Raw genomic sequence first — 14,062 nt, 5'->3', positions numbered from 1 at the left:
ATCTACTGGATGGATATTCCGTTGCTTCATATTTAGAGCAGAGAAACTGTAGGCAGGTTTTATGATTTGTAGCAAAAACTAAAAACAAGCTATAGTCAAATCGTTAAACTAAATTGTTATTTAATTCAGTACTGTATTCTCATCATTTACTTAAGACCAGAGTGGCTCTGTAGGCACCCTTTAGACATTTATATGCTTGTAGAGTTCGTCACAATATTATAAAGAAAAACATATAGATATGTGTTCTAAGTATTGTATCCCATCGTACCTTATACATCATGAAAAAAACCAAATAACTTATGAAGTTGAAAATCTGAAATCAAAAAATGTTCAAACTTTAGTTTAGCTGGTTAGTATGTTATTGCTTAGCTATTTGCTAGTTACTAATTATGACCTTCACTAGCAAGTGTAGGTACTACAAAGCCATACCTAAGTTAACATAACAGTATTATCTAAGATCTGCCCCTAATAATTTAAACATTTAAGAAGAGAGTTATTATTTTTACCTTCTCAGCCAAACGACGATAAACAGAAAAAAAATCAAGAGAGATTTTGTCTAAACTTGGTTTTAAGTGAGGGACGCTTATTTGAGTTAAATGCTCACGCCCAACGACCCTCACATTTTATTTTATAATTCGAGCCGTTTGGGTACAGTTAGCGTTAAAAAACGCCGAAAATTGTTATATTATTTCATATTTAGGTACTCTACGAGTTCAAGATTCGCTTCCAGATCCCGGCGTATGCCTTTAGGTGAAAACTTATCTGAAATTGTCAAGTCATCATTTCTACATCAGATCTTCCAGTTGTTACCCTGCCTAACCAGTAATCAGTGCAGTGTAATCACCAATTCATATTGTTAAAAATTTGTTGGAATTGTGAAAGTAGGTACTATCAGATCGAATCCTCTATTGCTTATTCAATTATGAACGTAGGTATTCAATACTAGTTGTGAATTGCGAATTGGTATTAAATGATACAACTAAAAGTAGTTTTAGTTATTACACGTACGATAATTAACCTGTAGAGTATAATGACATTGCACTAGCACGAACTTTCGGTTTAGCCCTTCGTTGACTAAAAATGTCTTCCATCCCTCGTCAATCAAGTGTTGATAAACTTCATGAAGAGAAAGATTGATTTACGATTAGCCTTTTGATCGTTTCGTTGACAAAACGGTATTACTAATCACTCTAATCAGTACTGTTAAGAGATAATTAACGTCACTTTCGTGTACTCAATCGTACTTGGCAGTGATAATGATAATATTCTTAGGTCTCGGGCCTGTACACACGCCAGATCTTTATGTCGGATGTATATGTTAAACAAGTTTGACATCCGTCCAATCGGTCTTGAGCAGCGGCATTGATTACCGGCACCCACCGCTGGTTTCCAACCGCGCCAAATTTAACGTCGGGCGGAGTCGATGGCGCTCGGCGCGGCCGGGCGAGCGCCGGGCGAGGAGCGAGCGAGAGCCCGCGCTCCCTGCGCGCCTCATGCCGCCCTGCTCGCACGCGACTCGACTCCATTGATAGTCCGCGCGGGCTGACGGCGACACGCCACTTCTATACCCTAACGACACGCGACGTTCTGTTGTGCCGCTAAACCCCACTCTAAAATGTGACTCTATCCCCCTGAAGCGCTTTTCCCAGTTGTCTGCTTGTGATTCCCATGTCATGTTGTTGAGATTTACAAACAAGTTAACAACGTGCTACTGAAGTGTCAGTGTCGAGGGCGTTCACTGGTCCGGTGGACCGGTCCATCGCAGTCGACCACTATCGGTGCCAAGGATGAGGCCTAATATATTAATTATAGTTTAAATATACGTATGTGATAATAAAGTTGTTGTTAATATTGGTAGTTGTTTAAAAAGGATTATTAATCAGTTGATAAGAGATGGTTATCCGATAAAGCATTAAACGCATGTTGTACCGTTGAAAGTCGTCTCCGCAATTACGTGATTAACAGCGAAAGTAGCCGGTCTCGTAATGTTACTCGTACACACAGCGTAGGAGTTGAAGAACCGACCTTAATCGCGTAATGAGGGACGTGTGATAGGCCAATTGAAATGGCGTTAGACAATGAGATGTGCCAGTAGAGCGCCATGCAGCGTTCGGAGTCGCAGGCCGAGAGGCTGGGCGGCGGGGCGTCGTTCATCACGAAGAGCTCTGCCTCGGAGCACAGCATGGCCACGGGCGTCAGCGGCAGCAGCAGCGGCGGCACGCTGCCGCGCACGCTCAGCACCAGCGTGCTGCGGATCAAGAACAGGTCCACGTTCTGGGAGAAGTTCTGGGACGAACGCACCAGACGCGATGCGTGAGTTTAATTTCCTCAAAATTTACATATATTGGTATTAAGATACTCGCTATCAGCGGCAGGTTGAACTAGTTATTATTGAACATTATTGTACAAACTGCGGTGCTGTTCTTGCTACAGGTACCTCTAAAATAATTGTTAACGAATCTTATGTGTATATCTTCTGAAACTAGAAGCAACTAGTTTTTATCGCTACTACTTTTCTTTCAACATTCAATTAATATTCATCGAGATAATTCTAACAAGCCCTAATATTTCTATGGCCATCTCCAGTCTACAAAATCAGATCAGCTTGATTGTATTATAACATTGGATGACAATAAACATATAATATTGTCACCCAACTTGCATTAATTTCCACCTCAATCGAATAATGGGAAGTGAGTCTAGCTTACAATATATACGCAGACAACGGGACAGTTGAAACTAAATAAAATATTGTAAAACATTTTTATACATTTAACATATAGTGAAGTTTGTGACTGGATAAAAAAGTTACACTACATTCAACCAATTTACAAAAGAGCAAGCAAAACGTATACAAGTTTACAATCATCATATATATGTATATACACAAAATATTTCCGCGTATATAAATACATTTTATGCAATGCGTTAAACGTGACCGTAATACATATTGTTTACTTCTAGCTTATCGCGTATTCTGTTATCCGTAAATTGATTATAATATTATATTCTGCGGTCAGGATTTACGCGAATTTGCAGTTAATAAGCATTACCAACGTGTGCAAAGCGTCGATAACAGAAACTAATCATTAAATAAAATGTACATATAAAATAAATATGTATAATCTGTCAAAGCTAAAAGCCGGGAAAACATTCGCAGCGAAGCGAGGCCTTTTAGTAACACAAGACTCAAAATTCCTATTCTTGCCGAGGTACATAGTGTCTTTTTTTCTAAACACGCGGAAATAAGACTTAAATCAATGATAACCTAAAAGTTCAAGGTACCACGCGATACGTAACGCGCAGTTCAAGGTCATTTTTCCGGCCTAAGGCCGGCAATATTGTATTAATATCTATTGGCGGCACACCTCGCTAAAGCGACCACAACATGACGTTTCGCATACATACACATCTGACTGCATGTGTATTAGAATAAATATTTATATGTAAGTATTACATTTTGCAATTCACTAAACTTGATGCGTCAACTACTTCATCTATTATGTTATATGTTAGCGAAGTTTACGTTTATAACTTTTATACCGGACAGTAGAAAAAAGGGATTTATTAAAATCGGAACCAAAGCCAAATGGAATTCACCATCAACAATGAAGATTGAGTCTCCGTGTATCAAATTTTTCAATTCTCGGCTTAGCTCCGATTTGTAATATAATGTTTTCAATTTCCATTTTCCGATGGTTATTAATTTCACACGTTGTATTTGTACAGCACTGGTTATATTATTGGCATTATTGCGTCCTGGGCTCCGCGAAAATTGATGTTCGTCAATTGCGGGCATTTTTCTCCGTCACTCTAATTACGTCTTAATGACAGTAAAGGAGAAAGATCCTCGCAATTATCAAATTTCGGTTTTCGCGGTAGGCCCCCAGATACTAGCCTAGAAACAGCCTTTCGGAAGGAAGCATCGCCGTAGCGCCGGCATTGTCCCTTTTGTTTTACAGCAAGTCCAGTTATTTTCATCGTAATTAAAAACAGACGACTGGATACTTTGTTGGAATGCGGTCTGATGATCATTTGAACAAAAGACGTAATGTTCACTGTCCTGAAAGCACTTGGACAAAATCTTTACATTTACAAAATCTTCTAGAGATAAAGAAAAAGAAAATTTTCTTAATTTAAAAAGTGGTTTTATATATGCATTGAACTGTAAATTTTAACGAAGAGCCGTGATTTATTTTCAGTAAATGCTATTCAAATACAAATATCTTTATTTCGCTTTAAAATGTGGTACAATAAGATGTTATAAAAAATATATCGTAGTCACACACATTCCACCAGAAGCTGGCATGCAAAACTATTCTAGACAGTACCTAAATATAAAAAGAAGCATGCAACGGCACGTACTTAGGGTACTTAAATCTAACAATCTAGTGCACTTATATCTAGCGTATTACTAAAATGTCAAAAATACAGTTAAATTACCAAAGTGTCATAACTACAATACAGAGTCAATAACTAAATAGGTACTTTATATCATAAAATGTCAAGTTTGATATCTAAAGTAACTAAATACTCTTCAACAGAGTAAAAACAGAGTAAAAACACACACACAAACAGAGTATTATTTAGTCTATTACAGTGTTGGTCCTTAGTCTCAAATATGATGCTATCTGGAATCTGGAACAACACTAGAAACTGTTTATTCGTTTGATTTTCAATCGTTCTCTGCCCTAGGGCTGTTATTTCGTCGGAATTCAAGATCGCTCTATTGTATTATTTTGTTATTGTTAAATATCTATTTACCAATGTTAAATGGGCCAAATCTTGACGTGAAACGGAATGAAATTTTATATTAAATACCTAATTGACATAAATATTATCATTAAATAATTATAGGTCAAAATAAAACCGAAGGTATTCGCTGGTTCACTGAGAAGACACTGTATGTACCTGTTCGTAAGGAATACTATAGAATAATCTGTGGCCATACTATATCATGTTGAAATGAGATGTAATATTGGTAACTGAGGGCCCAAAACGGTACGAGAGTGCTCGACATCAAAGCAGAGCAAACCTTTGTTGCTTTAGAAAAATCCTGCTCTTTATCCAGTACGCTGCACTAGCAAGCTTTTCAATGGCTTCACAGAGATTGCCGTTTCTTCATTTCTACCCACATTTATCTTTATCCTGTAGAATAAAAAACAACTAAAATACCTACAAATACGAGCTTTTATTCCTCCAAGACATAAAACATTTCAGATTAATTCAGTAAAAACGATCATCTTGGTTTTAATGAAACTCAATGAAAGATATTGTTGTCTATCAGTAGACCCGCAAAACTATTATTCTGAAAAGCCAACGCCAACCGTTTTACGAGTATACCTATTCCAAACATAATAATAAACACTAAAGTACAAAACAATCATTGGGAATATATCTCTATGCTCTATCCTATCCTATCCTCTCATTTGTGTATTAACTACTTTGACAACAATACGTTTATGTTACATTAATTGTGAGTCTGTGCGGAAAGAGAAGAGTTGTGGAATATATGGGAACTAATATCTTATACGACTCTTCTCTTTCCGCACAGAGTCTAGCGATCTCCTGACCAAACTCTATTGAATTACTTGGGTACCTGGTCCTGTATAAACAATCGTGAATTTAGTTCGACAAATGTGTTGAACTAGACGATACTGAAGCGAAACAATTAAGCACATATTTGGATATACATACAATATTCATTTAAGAGCAATGAAAACGGTTCAATTCTAATAAATTGAAACGTATTTACGTCAGATCTCCGTTGCTCAGATTACCCAAGGATTATTGCATGTCGGACAATGTATCAACTTTGAAGGAGAGTAAAATGTCGAGTTTTCCGGGCCAAGGCAAGTGAGTTTTTTTTCTATATTGTCAGCGTTATTTGTATTTGTATTTGTATTTATTTATTTGCTGAATATGGGTTTACAAAGGTGTACAATAGCATATTAATTAGTTCAACCATACCCAACCACACCCATATTATTAATGATTTCAAAGTCTATTTCTCTAACTTTCTCTATATTTATTCGAATATTTATTCCCATCTGCAGAACCTTCGTTATGACATTAATAAATTGGTATGATTTTCGAACTTTTAATTTGCAACTTCTTATTTATAGAGATGTATTAAAATGTAGGGAAAAGCTTTGCCTTCATTGGTAAACACGTTATTTTAATAGGCCAATGGTTTGATTTCTAGCTTGTGCAAAAAACAAATTGATAAGAACGCCCAGAGGCTGAACATTATTAAACAGAAGTGGTACTATCAATCTGCGTTAGATAACAAACTCCATGCTGCAGTTTAACAACAACGCAAACTGAGCGATAGGAACACTTGTATCTATTAACAAATACTAGCTAGATACTTACATTTTTGTCAGATTTTGCACATTACTGACTAATTAAAATCAATATAATATTAACTAACAGTAACCTACTTACCTGCCCGTTGCTCGATGTAGCCTTTGTAATTGTCGTTCCGTGGTTATTTTGGTTAGTGTTTTGATGACAAGACGTTCGTTGCTAATCTAAATTAGTATTTTCCTCGCGTTGGTGTGGTGAAAATTTCTATGTCTCACTAGGTAGCAAATTTTGTTTAACCCTCGTACATTTCGCCTTCGCAATCCTCAAGATTTTTCTATTCGGATCACGGGCGTAGTGAGTTTTTGGAATCAATTTTGGAATATTTCGCTTGCTCATGTAGTTATCAGTAATGTTACCGCGAGGAGCAACTTTTCCCGCTTGTAAAACTAAAAAATATTAATTTTGTAATACAAGAAGTATGTACTTATAACTAAAATCAGTAGTAAGAGTAGGTACAAAAATTAAAAACTTGTTTTTAGGAAATTGAACTAAATATTAGTGTAGCTTTTCCACTTATTACTGGTTTTAATGATCAACGTAATCTTTTGTTTTTATTAGTAACTACAGAGCCTAGTAAATTTATTCTCCAATTGGGGCTTCTTCATACCTAACCCAAATTACGGTTTAACATTTCTGGTTGCAATTTGAGGCGAGTACTGTTAATAATATTAATGCATCAATTATCAATTAATTAATTTAAAGTGCAATTAGTTGGAAAGATTCAAGTGATAAACAGAGTACGTAGCATTGTTATTTTCCAAAAATATTTTCATTGCGTGTGTTAATTTATTATAACAGTCAAATGAGAAATGAGATATTTTTAGGTAACCACTTCTTTTTAAATCGAATCTGGCTGCCACATGACCAGCATAACCTAGTGAGAGGTCACAGAATATTGACAAACTAGCGACCCGCCCCGGCTTCGTACGGGTTATATAAAACCTTAACACGTTACATCTAAACATTCCTCAAAAATTGATCTATCGATAGGTGTAAACAGCATTAAAATCCGTTCTGTAATTTTTGAATTTATCGCGAACATACATGTCATACATGTACACAAACAAACATACGCGGCAGGGGACTTTGTTTTATAAGGTGTAGTTTAAAACATAGTCGACCAAACAAGTCGAGCTTTCTTTTCATACAAACATAGATACCGAAATTTGTCATTGGCGATGAACAACTGACTAATAAATTTTCACTCTGCAGATTTTTCATGCTATTAATAGGTATATTTAGCAAAGGGTCCCCGGGGTCAGGGCCTTCATATTTTATGTAAATTTACTAAGCCAGTGAAGAGGTTGTAAAAGTAATGGAAAATATCGAAAATGTTATATTTCAAACCGAGCGAAAAATTATTTGATTTCCTAAGAAGGCTTTCCTTTGAGCTTAAGGGTCGCCTCATGGTTTTAGCGAAGCATAATTTAATATAGTGAAGTAATATTTTTTTAAATATTTTACCAAAAATGTTGTACCTACTCTAAGGTTTCTCTATTTTGTAAATGGATTCTCGACTTTGGGAAAAATGAGAGCTCTAAGCAAATACGCATAAGAAGGGAACAAAAAGCTTTTATAAGTAAAATGTGTACTTTGCCTTTCCTGAGCCTAATGCTTCTTAGTGCGTAATTGCGTATGCGTATAATTGTTAGAGCTTTTGTGTTAGTTGCTTTTAGTAAGATGAAATTACTTATACACGGTGACCAAAAGTAAGTGCATTCCCGTCGCAGTGAGGTTTTGGGATTATACTGAGCAACTTTTACAATGGGACCAACTCCGAAATCACGAAAAAAAAATTTACCCTCCCATAGAAAACGGGCCAGCCAAAATGCATAAAACAGCCAAATTTTGGTCCCATAGTAAAAGTAAAAGTATAATCCCAACACCTCCCTGGCAACGAGAATGCACTTATTTCTTGGCCACCCTGTATATATTAACTCGTATTGAGCTAAGAGAGCATGTAATAGGTAAGCTAGCCTGACACATAATCTTTGCTGGCACCCCACCAGGGTTAACAACTACAACACAGAAATCCACTCCCATTCCGTTAATGGGAATATGCTCTTCTATTTATTCGACAATTTACTCTTTTCTGATTGGTTTTATGCATTTACTTCTGAAGCCAGTTGCCGTCTAAGTAACTCTAATGCATATAGTTTTATTGAGTCACGGTACCGATAGTATATTATGTCGTTTATTTACAATTAATATCTTTGACTTGTAACTTTAAGGCCCACTTGCACCATTCCACTAACCCGGGGTTTAGCGGTTAAACCGTTAACCTAGTGTCATATTGTACTGGTAACCATGGCAACTCCAGGTTTAACCGGTTAAACCCGGGTTAATGGAATGGTGCAAGTGGGTATAAGTTGTTTTTGACATGTTGTTATGTATAATTAAATATTCGTTTAATGTGCCTAAATTAAAATGTTCTTGAATGTTTAATTTTTGTACATAAGTACCTACTTATATATTTTATATTTTACCAATAAATGAGTATTACAAATGCTTTATTCGCATACTATATGGACATGTGAGACTTTTATGTATTGAAAAACCTATAAGTATATAAAGTACAGAAGTACCTATATATAACTGAGAAAGTAAAATAGATCAGCCCTAAACAAAAAGGGTCAGCAAGTAAATTGAAACATACGAGACAAATACGAGTAATTAGGGTTCTTAAGGTGCGCCTAATCGCAGCAAGAGATAAACTGCCGTATTGGAACTTCAAGATATTCACAAGAGACGACACGTACTAGATCCATTCTAGATACGTTATAGTTTAGATATCAACTACTTAGTTCTCTTTTGCAGCGCAATTCGGGCAACCAATGTCACTTTTACGTTAGATCTATTCGATGTGAATTGGATCTCTAAGTCATATCCTGTGGAAATCGTTCTAGAGTATCTCCAGAATCGCGCAAATGCCAAATTTGACAGGTTAGATATTAAACATATCATTATAAGCGTTTGAATGAAAATGGTTTAAAATATCGCAATACAAGTTTTACCGGTCACGCTCTTATCGTACATATAGTGTATTTAAGTAGGTTATGTTTGGTCTTTTATTTCTGGTTGATCATTTTGTTTTTGGTTCTGTTTGTAACCACATAAATATTTAACACACTAATATGCTTCCGTATATATTATAAAATTGGCCATAAAATCACTACAACTTACTCGTATAAAACAAAGTCCCCCGCCGCGTCTGTCTCTTCGTACGTTCGCGATAAACTTAAAAACTACTAAACGGATTTTCATGAGGTTTTCACCTTCCGATAGAGTGATTCTTGAGGAAGGTTAAAGTGTATAATTTGTCAAGGTTTTGTGTAACCGGTGCGAAGCCGGGCGGGTCCCTTGTAATAAATAAAACCACGAAACGGTTATTGTGATATACTGCAATTCTAAATCGAAAACATACAATTGCAATTATTTTATTATTTTATTGTAATTAATTTACAAAACGGATCGGTATTTATTACTACTAGGTAGTGTTACACGTTAAGCACTAACATATAATATAATTTTAAACAAATTATAATATTAAGCATAGGTATGCCTATTCCGTTAATGTCGGTCTAGGTTCCTGCGTAGGGTGTAAGTGCATACACGTGTATCCAGGGAGAACCTGGGTTCTATTAATAACTGTTATGGTGAGCTAGGCGTGGCGACATAGGTATTTCAGAATTTAGAGAAGTAAAAACAAACTTTTATGCAGTGGATTTCCAATAATAATGTTAGGTAATTGCAATGTTATAAGAAAAAAGCCAGGTAATTAAACGGTTCATTCGTTTACTTCAATGGCCCTATTTGCTTTGAAATGTCAAATTAGCAGTAAACATAGCAGTGACTTACTTGCAAATTAATTAATATTAAATATTCTTTAAAATTAAAATGTTACAATTAAAATATTTAATTATGAATATTATGATATAGCCACTTGAAGAAGACGATGACGCGAGGTTTCAATATAACCGATAAAAATATTTAAAACTAAAAATGATAATTACATACTAATGATGCTGGTTCGTATTCGATACATTGGAGTAAAAAGTGCCGCATTATTTTAGATTAAAATAAAATAAAGTTATAATCTGGGAGATACTAGAAATGAAAACCCACTTCCATTTTTTATTGCATTGCATATTTTCAGCGCTCGAGGCAGAAGCAAATAATTGGAATACTTGTCTAGACTGTGCTCCGGGGTTTTATAAAGAACATGTAAACATTTCCTAGCTACAAATTTGAAACAATTTTGATTAAACAATTCAACTGCCGGCTAAATTGTATCGTCAATTTTTTTATAATATTTTTATTGGACCTTTGGTCATTCCAATTTTACGTTAATTTGTGAAGTCACCAAAGGTATATACAAAGTATTTAGGTAGGTACCCTTTTAATACAGGGAATTTAAGTATATCGCCGAGCTAAAGTAATATATGCTTCTTCTTTGTAAATCAAATGTGTGAAAATTTAGAATTTTAGAAAAGGCCTTGGGTATGATCTGTCGGTATCAAAAGTGTGAACTGTCAGTGTCACATCATAACCTGAAACCACTGTATTCACACCTATCGAAAACGTTATTAAAATGTGACTACATTTGTATATATATAGTACAAAACATTACAATTCGATAAATGTATTAGTATGGCATTTTTTCATTTATTTACTAGCATAGAGTGTATTTTTACTGTTGGCTAAAGACCTTCCCCTTTTATTCCACGTGTCGCACCTTTTTTGCCTCCCCCTTCTTAATTTATCAGAGGCATCAATTTCCATTCGAGATCAAGAATTACCACGACGCTGGACCGGTTTCGTGATACCCAATTGATTATTTAGTTCAATAGTAAAAGCCAGACCAAATAATTATAATGCAATACTTGTTGGTAGCGTTTAAACATTGCAGGAACTGGTAAATTATCAAGTTCTATACGTATTATATTTACTTATTAACCGCTTTGACGCCAACCCCGCACGTGTTTACAGAGGACGCTTATTAAATTGAAGGCTTGTGTACCGTGGTGTAGACGTGAACTTTGCAAATGACCTGTGTTCGAAAATAAACTTTGTGCCATGTATATACTTGAATTTGACCCATATCCGTTTTTTGTCGTTAAGTTTGATTTCGTTACCTACATTAGCATTGTTTTTTTTCATATAACATTACTTTTAATTGATAATTAAAAAGTAAATATTCAAATAGAGACGACGTTTATTCATACATAGTCGTACCGACAAGCCGCGATGCCTAAGTTTATTTTATTCAAAATGTTTTTACTTAAGATTCTACATGCGTGAGAAACTTTTCCCTCAAAAAAATACAAAGGTAAAATGGCGCAGTGATTGGATGTGGGAAAATTTTATTACAGGATGCCCCGCAAACACATCTAAAAGGATCCGGCAAAGCCAATGTTCTGGATCAGTGTACGCTGTATGAATATTAAAAAGGCTTGGAACGAGAACATACTGCAACTGCAGTACTTAATTTTATTCCTATGTCGGTATCATCAGACGCTAGTATGTACTAATAAAAACTTGCTCATGCTCAGTCACGTGAGTAAGTATTCTTTTCTTGGTTATGAATTGAAAATTTCAACCACAACCGGTGCTTTCTACGATTAATGTCTTATTAGGAAAAATAATACCACTTGTCTCCACATGTAAATCGGTTCGAGTAATAGTCAAAATCACTAAAATTACAAATAGGTTTTTGATGGTTAACTGTCACTTTATATAAACATGGTTAGCCATGCCTAAAATCTTTTAATACGTTAGAAATTAAAATATCTTTAAAAGTTTTGACTTGTTACGATTAAGAGATATATAATAATATTAAAGCCAGTATTTTTGTGCTGCGTTCGTTAAAATTTTAAAGCATTTATGATACGGCCGTCCTCTGCTGGGAAGAAATTTTAAACTCGGAAGAAATCCTGGTCCTATGGGAGAAATCCGGTTAACTTAAAAAAGAAGTTACTTAACTTCTTAAAATAATCCACGAAATTGTTAAAAATATATATTACAGAACAAAAGTAGGTAAACTAAATAAAAATTCTTATGATTTATGGACTGGCCAAATAAGATAACTCAAATTCATGTTGTACATGTAAAACTTTAGCATCTCCAAACCTGATATATAAGTAAGTGGCATTCCAAAGTTAAAGTACCAATATAGAAATTGGGAAGTCGAATCTACTACAAAGTTTTCAACAAGCTTCTTTTTACTTAGTTATCCTGCCCTTCAGTGCCCCAAAGAGCGCCTCAGTAATCTTCACTGTGACGAAAATGGTTTTTCGACTTTGGTTTTCCTATGTCAGATAAGCTCTTCTAGTTTAGTAACGCCGGGATATGCCCCTAACGCACCTGTAGGTAAAAATACCCAAGTGGTACATATGTATTGTGTATCCCTCCTTGTATTGGAGGGCCGTGTACGGAATAATGCAGGAACTTGTTTTCCTATACGTTGGGTTTATATTTGTTCTTTATACGTGCCTAGGTGGAATTTTAGAAGAATAGTCTTGAATTGTGCCGATTTATGAAAGTGTAACTGGTGGCCTAAAGTTTAATTAGATGATCAAATTTTAAAACACAATCTTTTTTATAAAGCATACACTGATGCATGAAAATTAAGTTTTCAAGCTTTGCTGTCTTTCAAAAATTTGAATGAATTAGTAAATTTTTACGACTTATTTAAAGCACATAACATCGAAACGGACATATCACAAAAATACAGAATAAAGTTTCCACTGTTAGTGCTTAAATAGAAAGACCTAAGCGAGTTACTAAAATACGTGAATTAAACCGTAAAATGAGCATTTAAAAAAGTTGGCCTATTTTTAAAAAAGCTCGCAGAAAAAATTATGTAGAAATATTTACCATATTTTCAATATTCAGGGAGGAAAAAGGGGACTCCGTTTGTATGGAGAAGCGGTCTCTTAATAGGTATGTCATGGACGTCTGTCTTCACACTCTCCACTACGCTACAAACGTCGCGTTCAAAGTAAATGATGTCCATGTATTTAATTCAAATTACGTTTGTTAACCTAACAATGTGAGTTTAATTGACACCGCTTGAAAATTGTTCGTACGCTGCTGGTGAATTAAAATAAAACGGTACAATTTATAGCATAAGAGACCGCTATTAATGTATAGTACAGACCTTCACCTATCCTAACGAGACCTTAAATAATATATGACAATGTTTCAATTAGTAAACCTCACTTCACTTGGTTGGCTTACAGCCGGGCTAACACATGACTGTCGCGACAGTATCTCGTGGCGAGATAAAGTGACATTCCGTTTCCAACTGCAGCTGCAATACTGTTCATTTTACTATGGAAATTGACAATGACAGCGACGCGTTTCCATAGTAAAATGAACAGTATTGCAGCTGCAGTTGGAAATGGAATGTCACTCATAGACTACCTCTTATATTAGTTAACAGAAAAAGACGGGTAGTCTAGATACTGTTGCGATAATCATATGCTAGACCTATTGGGTTGCCTGCCGATATCATGGCCTGCTGGGTTGTCTTGGGCGAGAATACGCAATGTCTCAGTACATATGTATCCAGACTGAAACATACTGAGCAGAGACTGAGCAGTATGTATCATGGTCGCTGTATGTATAGCGGGCTCTTAACCTATGACCACTATTGAGCTAAATGGGCAACGGTCGTTAGAATTAATTAATT

The 14,062-nt window shown here is 35.4% G+C and overlaps 1 protein-coding gene across 13 annotated transcripts in view; it reads left to right on the top strand.

The window, feature by feature from the left end:
* Positions 1–14,062, top strand: part of LOC134665829 (3',5'-cyclic-AMP phosphodiesterase) — a 614,694-nt gene that overhangs the window by 495,768 nt on the left and 104,864 nt on the right. Inside the window, exon 1 of one of the 13 annotated variants that reach the window (XM_063522841.1) lies at positions 1,525–2,313. The exons of the other annotated variants lie outside the window; for them this stretch is intronic. Coding sequence (XP_063378911.1) covers positions 2,102–2,313 — 212 coding nt within the window. The 5' untranslated portion in view covers positions 1,525–2,101. Of the gene's footprint in view, positions 1–1,524; positions 2,314–14,062 lie in introns of those variants that run through there. 13 annotated transcript variants of the gene reach the window in all.

Source organism: Cydia fagiglandana, chromosome 7 (genome assembly GCF_963556715.1).
Source record: "Cydia fagiglandana chromosome 7, ilCydFagi1.1, whole genome shotgun sequence".
NCBI lineage: Eukaryota > Metazoa > Arthropoda > Insecta > Lepidoptera > Tortricidae > Cydia > Cydia fagiglandana.
The sequence above is the reverse complement of the archived record's forward strand: the minus strand, read 5'-3'. Positions and strand labels throughout refer to the sequence as shown.